A 12,792-nucleotide genomic window follows, 5' to 3' on the forward strand; every position below is an offset into this window, starting at 1 on the left:
GTCACTTAAGTTAATTTCAAATTTATAATATGCAGTGTAGTTAAAATAATGTTAAAAAAATATGAATCTTAAAAATTTCGAAATTGAGGGGCCGGATCGAATTGATAAAAGGAAAGACTTTAAAAATTTTTTTAAATTCCAGACCTTTTTTATAATTTTTATAATTTTCAGAGAAAGTTTTAAAAATTACATGCCTTTTTCATGATTTCCAAACCTAATAGAAAAAATATATTTGACTCAGAGCCAAACAGACCTTTTTATTTGATTCAAATAAGTAATTTAATAGTTTCTGAGACAAGTTTACTTGTATTAAACTCAAATAAATTATAGTTGGTTTAAATAACATTTTTCTCCAGGTTTCATGGTTTTCATATATAATAATAAGAAAACATTCCAAAGATGACTCTTCGGGCTCAAAAATACTTGGTCTGTATCATGTTCAGAAATTGGCAGAATGCTGCACTGTGCTTAGTCATTAACCAAACATAAAGAATGTTTACTTTGACAAACATGCAGAAAAAAAGATTGTTTTTATAGCCATTATATTCCGACATAAATATTTTTTTATTTAAGCTTAAATAAAATGAGAAAAAACAAATATTTTGACCATATTTCATCCTTAGGTCGCTTGACTAAAAGTGCTACTTTTCAACTTCGATTTTTAATTTTTTTTTTAAATTATACTAATATGTTATAGCACATTTATCAATTTAAGGTTAAAGGAAATAATTTTGATAAATTTTGACAAAATTATTATTATTAATTTTTTTAATTAAAAAAGTACTTTTGTTGAAACGAAATTTATTTGTACAATTCATAAACTTATCTGTTTGCAAAAAAATTAGAAACATAAATTTAAAATTTGGAAAGTTTAGAAGTATAAACTTTTAAATAAATTTCGTTCATTTCAATGTTCAGAGCACTAAACGAATTGTTTACAAAATGTTCTTTTTCTGAGCGTATCACAGTTTATTCGTCGAAGTTAATAATTCTATTCTAGAGAAAATTATTGCCTGTTCCAATAAGTGAAATATTTTTTCCGTGTATATTGAAAATAGAAATTCTTGTAAACTTATTATACAAAACCTTTTCAAAAATAATAATGATAATTAGGTATTAAAAATCCAATCATTTGAAAATAATTCTTTTGGCAAGTCGAATAATTAGACCTGCTTTGATTTTTTGTATTTTATATCTCAGTGTAAAGTTTTCTATAAATTTATAGATTCGTAATTAGTGACCTCAGAAATTTCTAGACACCAAATTTTATGAAAATCGATTAATAAACTGAATGATTAATGATAATTAATCATATATTGGTACATGAAATAATTTAATATTTTAATCACAAATTTTATCAAATGAAGTAAGCTTAAAAAATTAAATTTGTATTATCGAATTAGATATTTAGAGCTCAAGTATTGGAAAGGTAGCATAATTTTTAATAAACTTTTTAATAAATTTTTGTATTATTAAAGGGAGACACCACCTTTATTTTGACCCCTTTAAAATAAAATTATTAAACGAGGTAATATTTTTTTTCTTGCATCATTTTTAATCTGAAAACATATAAGATGGTCAAAAATGTTTAATTTTAATTTTTAAAGAGGTTAGAATTTTTTTCTTTTCACCTATTGCACATAATATATTATTGCAAATCCATGCGAGAAATTGTTTAGAATTGTAAAAAAGCATGGAAAAAAATTGGCTTTGGAAAATATTAAAAACTGTAAGAGAAAATCGATTTTTAATTTTCAAATCTTTAAATTTTGCCGAAATTTCGAAAGTCCTGAACCTTTAATTTTTTCCAATGTGATGCTCAAAGTCGAAAAAACATAGTTAAAATTGACGTTTAGCTCATTTTCATGATAAAAATGATAAAAATCATGGCTTTTTGCATTTATTTCGGTATACATATATAAAGTATACCAAAAAAGCTTTAGATTATATTTTAGATTTCTTTTAAATATTGTTTCAATAATATATAAAAAAATTCAAGTAAATTAATTCAATAATTTATTATTATAAAAATCTTATATAAATGCTTTTATGATTCTAATGTTTAACGAAAATTGCTTCTCTATATTTCTCATAACCACTAAAAGCAGAACTATGAGTTTAAAGTATTTTTGAAGGTTCTAAATAATTTAATAACATTCGTTTTTCCCTAAGAAACAATTTGCAACTTGACAGATTACTTAATGTTAATTTAAACAAAAGATATTAACAAAAATGATTGGACGAATATATTCGGCTTTGTACGCAGGAGGGTTAATTAGAATCATCTTGCTCTGACATTTATGTTAGCATTTTATGAACGGGAGGCGTCGACATTAAAAAAGGATGGCCATTAAAAAATGATAGACGGAATATTTTTCGATTTCATATCTCTGAAGTGAAGAAACAAACATTTTCAAAGCCCTTCGATAAAAGTTTAAGTGGATTAGTTTTACACAAGTTATGTTAACTCGGAATTGAGATTAGCTTGAAAATTTTAAGCCCCTGTATCTTGACAACCCGTTTGATCTTCTAGAACACTTCAGTTCGGTCAAACATCCACCGATCCTCAATCTTTTATTTTTAAGATGGAAACGGTTAAAGAATTCTGATTATTTATTAATATGTGTATCAAATATTGTTTTTCTTTTACATTTTTTACATATTTGATCGAAATCACATTCTCTTCTACTTGACAATTTTTCATATATATAGGTATAAAGATTTTATGTAAATCGAAGTAGTTTTCTGTTATGTAAATGGGTAAAATGAATAATTTTATTGTGAAGTGATAGTAAATAAAATGCACGAGTATTAGTCAATATTTTTTGCAACACTTATAAATTTTCCCTGCGCAAAATTGGGTTGGCTTCCAGATAAACCTTCAAGTATCACTTTTACCAAATAATTTTTTCATGTCAGAACTTAAAGTTAATTAAATGCTAATTTAGAACCTATGTAAAGAAAAGTAAGTAGGTATTTTGAAAAACTTCCACTACAGAAGTATAAAAAGTTTTCTGAAATTCCAAAAATCAACACTTTAAAATTAAAATGAAGTAAATCGAATAAATAAAACTCGAATGTATCATTAGATTCCTGTGTAGATTAGTAAAAGTATTCTCCAGAGTTCTGTGCAGATTGTTTTAATAGTTCTGGTAATTAACATCAAGAAACGTGAAATTAAAAAAATTAAGTGCTGACTAAATGCAGAACGATTATTTACACACAAAGAATTCTGACACGGCATTCTGAACTTAAGAAAACTTAATGTATAAGTAAAACGAAAATTCTTTTAATTTTTTGACTAGTTTCAATTTTCAAAATTTTATTTTTTAAAAAGATTAAAATATTTCAAAATCCATACGATTGATTGTTCAGTGAACAATGAAAAGTTTCTTTTTGATGAAAAGAACTTAATTATTATTTTTATTACATCCTAAAACAATAGAACAATAAAAAAAAAAATTATATTAATATAATAATATTAATAATATTATTAATTATATTATTATAATATTATTAATATTAAGAATATTATTTATTTATTATTTTTTAATTTAATTGTTTAATTTGCGTGAACAATGTTCACGCAGTCATGTAAACAGCCTGTAAAAATTTGACAATGGAAAATAATAAAAAATGACCTTCTTTTAGTAACTATAAAATCATTCTACACTACGAAGAATTTTGAAAAGTATAAAAATTACAAAATTAAAAAAAATATATATTAACTAATTATTTGTTTCTTAATTTTTCAAAGTATATTATAATTTGAAATACTTAAAATTGTCAGAAATACCTTCTTGTGTGATGAGAATGTAAAAAAGTTGACCTCCACAAGGAGGTGGATTTTTAAAAATTTTTTATACAGGATGACTACTTTTTTCATAAAAAAAAATTCCCGGTAATGAATTATTTTTCCCAGTCATAAAAAATAACTATAAAAATAAATTATTCCATGAAAGATGAAAGTATAATAAATACTGATACATAGTTTGTTAATCAACATGATACATGAATATGGAGGGTTGCCACAAAAATTTCATTTCATTTTTCCTTGATTTCCAGGTAGAACTTTCACTTTTTCTCTGACCCTCAAAAATATTTTAGTTATTTTAGTTTATTCATATATTATTATAAAAATTTATAATTAATAATTTTTAATTTTTTTTTTTTTTTTTTTTTTTAATAATTTTTTTTTTTATTTATAATTTATAATTTTTATGTTATTATATTATTATTTATTTATAATAATATAAAAATTAAAAGCGCAACTTTCATAAAATTCAATTATTTTTTGAATTTTTAAATAAAATTATTCAGAAAATTATTTAAAATAAATTTAATTTCAAATCTGTAAATAAATTCAATTATTGTTAGAAATAGAAAGAATTGAAATCGAAATTGAATATTTTCTTTTTTTAAATCTGTTGTGATGGACAAAAAAATTCAAAATTTTCTTTTGAATTCTAGAAATTTAATATTATTCTTTTACTTTTTATAAAATTTACTGATTTCCCTGACCTGTGTAAACCCTGAATATGTATTTTTAATATTTTTTACAAAATAAAACGTTTCTATAAAAGGTCATTCAATATTTTTTAAAATAAATATTCTTATTATTTTTCTCACAAAATAACCAGTATTTTCATTTAAAAAAACACACTTTTTAATAAAAAAATTTCAAAATTCCCGGTCAAGATAAAAATCAAATTTTTACTTAAAAATAGGTTTTTTAATTCACTTTAGCTTAAGGAAGAATCTAACAAAGAAAATCTGAAAGAATCGGAACAAAAGAAGAAACCAAAGTTACCATCGTTTACGTCGATGAAATGAAATAAAAAAGGCTTAATTTTTTCAGTAACTATTTATTGTCTTCCCGTCCCGATTGGTTTGAAAAGTTTTAGGATGTAATAAAAATAATAATTAAGTTCTTTTCATCAAAAAGAAACTTGTCATCAAAAAGAAAATTTCACTTGTCTTTTTGCGTCAACGAAAACATTTGTAACTTAAGTTTCATAACAAAATTTAGTCCAATAATGTAATGATTTCTTATTTTACATGAAAAAGATAAATTTGAGTAAATTTTAAATTCGTTTTATTGGAGGAATAAAGAATTAAATTTTCAACATTTTAAGCAATTATTAAAAATTGCATTTGAACAAAAATTACAATTTTCTATATCAATAAGAAACGATAACCTAATATTATATTTAACAAATATTTCTTATTGACAAAAAATTGTAATTTTTATTTAAATGCAACTTTTAATTATTTAAATTGTTGGAAATTAAATTCTTTTTCTTTCTACTAGTATTCTTGTTTAAAGTTTTAAATTCAAAAAATAAAAAACTTATAAGAAATTAAATATAAAATATCTTATTAACTATGAAAACTGTTAATTAAAAAGAACATATAGGTAGTCATTTATTTCTTCAACATGTTCGCTTAAATATTTGCTATTCTTTGTTGCTTCTATTATAAAATTAATGTTTTATTATCATTACTAAAAAACCAAGCTCCAAAAAAATTTGATTTTAATAAAAAAATCGGATATTTTTATTTTAAAAAATCATGTTTTTTAACAACTTTGACTAAAATAGCTCTAAATTTCTGCGTAGCGTGTTTTTAAACATCTTTCATTGTCAAGGTACTTGTAGCTTGACGTCTAGGCAGTAACATATTAGACTTTTTAAAAAAATGTATAACAGCTCTAAATTTTTAATTCGGTAATAAATTAGCACTAAATTAGCTCTAAATTCTGTCATGAAAAAAACTTGTTTGGTGAAAGTGGTACTCGCCAGGTTTACCTATATAAACTGACATTTTTTTTGTAAAGGTTTTATGAAAAGATAAACATTTATTTCATAGCGTAATATATATTCTACTTTAGTGCAGATTTCTGCAAATACATAACCATTTTTAAGAATACAGAGAAATTATTTTTGCAAAAAATTTACTTCACAATAGGTATAAAGTTGTTAACTTTATGAGGAAAATTGAAGATATATTATTGTTAATAACCCATTGGAATTGGAATAACTGCTTTAATGATAAAAATATTGATATTTTGAATATAGTGACATGTAAATACACAAATTTTCCAACGAATAAAATTAACTCTCATGTTTTTCCATAAAAAGTTGGTAAAGATTATACAACTTGGATCACAATCTTATAAAAGAAAGATTAATAAAATTCTATCAGTTATATGTGTAATCCGCGTTCTTGTTCATCTAATTTGGATTCGACACCCTAATTTTGTTTTAAAAACTTTGTATGTTATATTGGGTTACTAAAATAAATAATAGGTCTTGGAATAAAATAAAATCAATAAATGAATTGAATTAAAGTTTTTACAAATCTTGAGGATCAACAGACTATAGGTGAATTTCGTACAGGGTTCTATTATGGAAGGGATGAGTATCATCGAGTGCAATATTACAGTTAATGTGAATGAATAACTAAATTCTAATACGACTCATATCCATGAAAATGGAAACGATTATCTATGGCTGGGAGTAGCTTAATAGTCGTGTGTATATTTTCACAGTGTAGTAAAAATACTTAAAAGTGAGCAATTTTATGGTTCTAGTCTAAGTGTTATACATTTTATTATAATTACTCCAGCCTGAAATAATTACAGTCTATAATCATCTAATTAATTCATGTTCGAGAACAATGTCAACTTCCTATGTTTTAAATTCTAAGTGAAATAGTTCTGAACGCATAATTGAACGTCCGGCCAGACATAGACCGCATTCAAGTTAATCTATGTTATAAATTCTTATTATTAGTAGATTTGACTCAATAGGTCCACAATTGAATGTAATTAGGTGTATTAACTATCATAGAAGTAGTTTCAAAAAACTATACATGGAATCTTGCTGCAAGGGTGTCAGATAAATTTTATTTTCAGTAAGTTACGCCATTTTTACAAATTACAATGTTTAAATATTACCAGATTATCTTTTAAACAAAAAATTGATTATCTGTCTTGTTTTTGAGAAATATATACAAGTTTTTAAAAAGTCTTCTTATTTATTTATTTTTATTTATTTATTTATAAAAAGTCTTCTTTTATTCGATTTATTACCAACGTTCCCTTAATATATAATAAAAATGATATATTATTAAAATCTTATTTTGTGGAAAATGTTATTCATTTATTATTATAAAATCATTAATTTTATATTAATTTATAAATTAGGAGATGTAAGATAAAATATAAATCAATTTGTCAGGTATAAATTATAAATTAATTGAAGGTAAAATTGTTATTTTTTTATCACTCGTTGCTTTTAATTGCAAATTTTTATTTTTATCGGTAATAATATTTAGATACTAATTAAAAATTTATCAGGCTGTTAATTACGAGTTTAAAAATCATTATTTCTGGTTGAAGTGTTAAATTTAATAGGTAAATTTGATATATACATAATTTTATTATTTCATTATATTGATTTAATTCGTTTTAACAGATGCGTTTAACTGAATTAAATCTATGCATTCTTAAGTGCGAAAGATTGAAAAAACGGTCCAACATTGATTTATAAAAATGCCTGACAAAGAAGGCAAAAGCGACTTTTCAGAGCTGAGACGAATCTTGGCTCATTACTGCCCAATGAGAAGTTGCCAATCGATTGGGCCAATAATGGGCACCAACATTGGACCACAATTGATTTTAGCTCGGAGCCAATATATTGTCAGCCAAGAAAACAAAATGGATTTTCAAAAATTTTATTATTATTGGCAGCCAATAAAAAACCAAAATTTTGAATACAATCTTTTGAAAATTATTATTACACGACTGCAAAAATAGGTGTCTTTTTTCATATCTTAAAATAAGATGTTTTCTAAAGTATCTTACTGATATTTAATATGCTTAAGAATATATACTTGTGAATCGTAAGATGCGACAGAAATATAAGTTACTAAAAACTAAAATGCATAATGTGTTTTACATATATGAGTCCATGTTACTTATAGTTAACCTGAAAAATTTTTCCCAAAAAATATACTGAACATGTGTACGAAGATATAGCTTTAACATCTTAAATTAAGATATTTCAAATAACTAAAAAGTGTCTATCAAAACATCTTAAATTAAGATACTTCTTTTTGCAGTGGCAGGTGCGAATTTAGGTTGGCTGCAAGAGTTTGGAGGTTGCGGCCTAACTTTGGCATGCAAAGTTTCGGTTACCAAAATTTGCCCAACTATGACTGCTACAAGGGCCCATGGTTGGCCCTACACAGTAAAAAGAAAGGTACTAATTTAGTACCAATTTTGGTACTAAATAGTAATTTGGTTCTATTTTAATACCGAAATCAGCTTTAATTTATAGAACCTGTTTTTGCAGTGTACTTTGCAAGCCAACCATGACAAGCAAAGTTTAACCAATTATCGGGCTAACTTTGGGCCGCAAGGTTGGCACAATTCATCGAAACGTAGTTTAAAAGGCTTAGGGCCAGTTTCACCAACTCCGATTAAAGTCAATTTAACTGCTCATGATTGGTCGGTTAAGGACTTAATCATTGATTAACTTATGGTACTTAGAGTTGCATCAACTTTTGAAAAGTTTGGTCCAATCATGGGCCGACCGAAAATTCGCACCTGGGAGGTTATGATCACAAAAAAATAGAGAGGTTCGAACAAGATTATTGCCCAGCGACTGCCTTAGTATAGAAAAGCAAAATGTAGGGATTTAACTAGAATGCCCTTTTAGTACCTAATTCATTTATTTGATATTATAATAAAACAGTTTCAGAAATGTCTTATAAACAAAAAAATGTTTCTATTGTTTGTTATATTGATTAAAATAAGTAAATTCATAATATAAAAGATCATAGTTTCCAACTTCAGTTAAAAATTAAAGTTCCTTTTGAAAAATTAATAAAATGAGTAAAATCTTCTTCATATGACACTTAAAATTTTATAAAGTTTTAAGTAAACTTAAAACTTAACTTGCAAAATTAATCATCTTTTCCACTGCGAAAAATTAATAAAATATTCAGAAATTGGGATTTATTCATGACCTGATTCAAATATTTAATAGGGGCATAACTATAAAGATGTAGATGGATTTCCTTATTTAGAGAAAAAGGGCATTCTAGTCAGTGCCCAATTATCACCAATTTAGATATATAATATAGTATGGTTGGCCTATAATATATACTACAATTCCTCATTAGTGTCCTTCTTCAAATAAGGACAAGTCGGACAATTTGTACTCGGATTTAGTAGTTTTTTAATAATTGCTATAGTAGAAAACTACTAATTCATTTAGTAAGTCGGCTTACTAATTTGCAATAGTATAAAAAATACGACTTACTAATGAATTAGTAGTTTTCTACTAGCAATTAATAGTTATTAGTAAGTTTATTTTATTTTAAATTAAAAAATACTAATATATAATTAATAAAATTAATTTTAAATATCCTAAACCTTTTTGTCAAGTTAAAAATTTTACCATTTTAATTAAAGATGAATCTTTTTTTCTTTCCATTATTGTTAATTGTAAAATCATCCTCTTCAGGCCACTTTATTCAGACAAGATTAACAAATTAGAAAAAAGAAAAAACTTCTTTTTAATCACTCACAATTAAAAAAATATTGGATGATTTTATGAAAATTTTGAAAAAATTTGTTTTTTTAAAAGTAGGTATAGCAATCTTTTAACGTTAATAAATTTATACAGATATTTACACCTCCGCAAATAAACTAGAACGTCTAAAATGTGAAACATCTATTATGTGCAACTTGCCCTTTTTCCACCCCCTTCCATAGAGTGAAAACAACGAAAACTATGAGGTTAAGCTATAGGGTTAAGCTCATCTCACATTCTAAGATGGCGAAAATGTATGTGATAGCGCATGCTCCTTCGGTAGCTCACCCTTCTCGCGAAAAGAATCTCCTGAAATTACTTCTTCTTCAAATTTTTATATTTTGCATGTTTCACTGAATTACGATTTTCTTGTTGAAAAAAAAAATGATTAACCTGGTCTTGCATGTTACAGTGAGAGGCATGTTCAAAATGTTTAAAGTGATCCTTACGTAATTGGTACACAGAATCTCGGTATTCATAATACGCAACGAAGACACTCCTATAGTATTTTTTCTTTGATAGGTTAAAGGTTCGATAAATAGTGAAAAAAGTATCACTGACTCTATTGTCTGAAAGTAATGTCAGCTTATTTGCGTTATCACTTATTGCTATGGACATTATTTTTAGACGAGCATATAGTCATTATGTTGATGCTGACAAGATACCTGCTGATTTAATCTATCAAAAGAGATAAATAACCATATACTAAAAAGTACAACAAAGAGCCAAGTGTTGAATCAAAAGGTGAACAAGTTTAACATGTTGATTTTGAAACGTTGCTAGCATAAATGTGACATTCGGAAGGTGTAAATTAAGGTGAATGTGGACAGTATTTTGAAGGGAATTGATTTTGGAATGTAAGGCAATGGAACGTTACGTTTGGAAAATGCGATACTTGAGTAAAAATATTTGAGAGAAAGGAATTTGGTGCCTTGTTAGTAGTTATTCATTGCTTACCTATGCATTCCTCGTGCTATCGTATTATCAAGTAGTGTTTCTATCGAAACAGTTGTTATCCAAAGTAACACATTGAATACGATTTTGAACACACCATTATTTTTTCTTCTCAAGTCGGAAATAAATTCCTCCTGATAGAACATTTTGAGCAGAGCTGATGGCTTGTTAAGGAAGCACATTATTTACACTTAACTCGAAAATGAATGGTAAAAAACCATATGCACATTGCAGACACAGACACTCACCCACTAAGGGCCAAACACTGCGTCACTAAACAGCCCTTAGACTCGGTTTCAGAATCATGAAACGTTGAAAATTACGTTGTCTCAATATTGCATTTGGCTTTATTGATTTAAATAACATTATTTGAGCGCACTTGTTGTTAATTAATCAGGGGAGAAGCATTTTGACGAAGCAGGAATCCCCCTCAAGACGAACGAAAGACGGAGCGAGGCTCAAAACAACCTGACATCGCCTGCCGATTTCGCAGACCATTAATCCGAACACATCGGCAGAAGGGCGAAAAAAAGAAAACACTCTTGGGAGCAAGTGAAAGAGGAGAGCATTAAAGGTCCAGGGCTGCGCATATTCAGTGTAGGGACAATCGCGGGTCCAGTGTCACTTTGATAACTTTCGAAGGGCATAGTTGGAAAACAGTCAGTTATGTAAATTGGTGAATGTCCTTTGAGCTGCGAGTTTATCTTATCCAATCATTCCTTGGTTCATACACTCAAAATACACACACGACCGTTTCAGAACAGGGATCATTCGTGACTACTGGCGCTAGTTCGTCACCCTCTTCCTGAACCCCCTCTTTTCCCTTAACGTCTACCTCTCACTTCTGGTCAATTCTCTCGTCCCACTTGGATGCTTCTCCACGCGCCCCTATCCCCTCCAGAGCGCAGCACAGCGGCACGCACTCAGCTACCCGGAGCATGACACACGCTCTGCGAGGAGTGGGGGCAAGAGTCGCGTGGCGTCGACCGTAATTCCACGGGAGGGGGTGCGAGCATGCGCAGACTCGTTCTTCTTTCTAGCGAACACTGCACCTAGCTCGAAGGCCGTCGCGCCGAGCCGAGCCGAGCCGCACCACAATATCGCCACGCACCCTCCTCCTCTCTCCTCCCCTCGCCACGCCGCGAACCAAGGGCCTCTTGCCAACTCTCTTATTCATGTTTTGCTTTTTACTTTTCCCTTTCCTTTCTTCTCCTACCGCAGCACCTATACCACCGTTCCCAAGACTTGCTGCTGCTGCTGCTCCTGCTTCGTACTCTTGCTCTTGACTGCTATTCGTAAACGTACTATAAATACAACTTTACTTTCGTCTCAAAATCTATCACCGCCGCGCCGATTCTTTAAATACTAAATCATCCGCTCCATAATGAAAAATCCCTTCTACCAAAAACATTCCCAGCACGAATTCTAAATTGGAAAAAACTATTATTTTCTTTTCATTTGCCTATTGGCAGTCCAAGATTAACAATTATTAATTAATTCTAAGCTAATAAAAAGAAGAGTTAGAATTAGAAATGCATAACATGCCTTTTTAATATATTCTTCCTCTTTGAATTAAATGGTAACTCGGACGGAAATTATCAATTGATGCAATACTGATTGTGAGAGCTAACAAGTGACACATGCCTATTATACATATTCTAGTAAGAATATAACTGTTGACTTCTCAATAGAAACGTTAAAATTAATCAATCTTTTTGGTCAATATTGATTAAATTAACTGATAATTAATCCCATTCTATCAAACAGTTAATTAATATCCCGTGCAGAAATTTACACCTTTGTTTTCAATTTCCGACCTGGCCCCGGATTCAGTGCAAAAAGAAGTGTCTTATAAGTTTACTATACAAAGTTACTTCTATAAGATACTTAATTTTTGCCGTGTAACTAATAAAATAATTGTATTCTGAAATTAAGAATATATACTATATATTTTATACTCAAATCTAGTACATACCATCCTTAAAATACGCCGAAAAAAAATAATTTCAATATTAGACTGTTCCTCTTCTTTTGCAGCATTTTTTCCTCTTATATATATGGGCACTAAAGTTTTCATTTCTAATTGAGAGGATTTTCCTCTTTTATATTTTCCATTAAATGTCACTTTTTAAACAGTTTGAAGCTGCGTTCAGAAAAACAAAAAACAGACTAAAAATCTTCTTTCTAGTATAAATTTGTTTCAATTTGAGAGGAATAATTCCAATCAAAGATGAAA

The 12,792-nt window shown here is 27.7% G+C and overlaps 1 protein-coding gene across 2 annotated transcripts in view; it reads right to left on the bottom strand.

Moving 5' to 3' along the window:
• Window positions 1–11,750, bottom strand: part of LOC122507419 (irregular chiasm C-roughest protein-like) — a 46,885-nt gene extending 35,135 nt beyond the window's left edge. Inside the window, exon 1 of one of the 2 annotated variants that reach the window (XM_043620120.1) lies at window positions 10,560–11,750. In XM_043620120.1, the coding sequence (XP_043476055.1) occupies window positions 10,560–10,738 (179 nt within the window). In that variant the 5' untranslated portion in view covers window positions 10,739–11,750. The remainder of the gene's footprint in view (window positions 1–10,559) is intronic. The other variant, XM_043620119.1, reaches the window with a different exon arrangement.
• Between the last annotated feature and the right edge of the window lie 1,042 nt (window positions 11,751–12,792).

This window comes from Leptopilina heterotoma, unplaced genomic scaffold (genome assembly GCF_015476425.1).
Source record: "Leptopilina heterotoma isolate Lh14 unplaced genomic scaffold, ASM1547642v1 Lhet_47, whole genome shotgun sequence".
Classification (NCBI taxonomy): domain Eukaryota; kingdom Metazoa; phylum Arthropoda; class Insecta; order Hymenoptera; family Figitidae; genus Leptopilina; species Leptopilina heterotoma.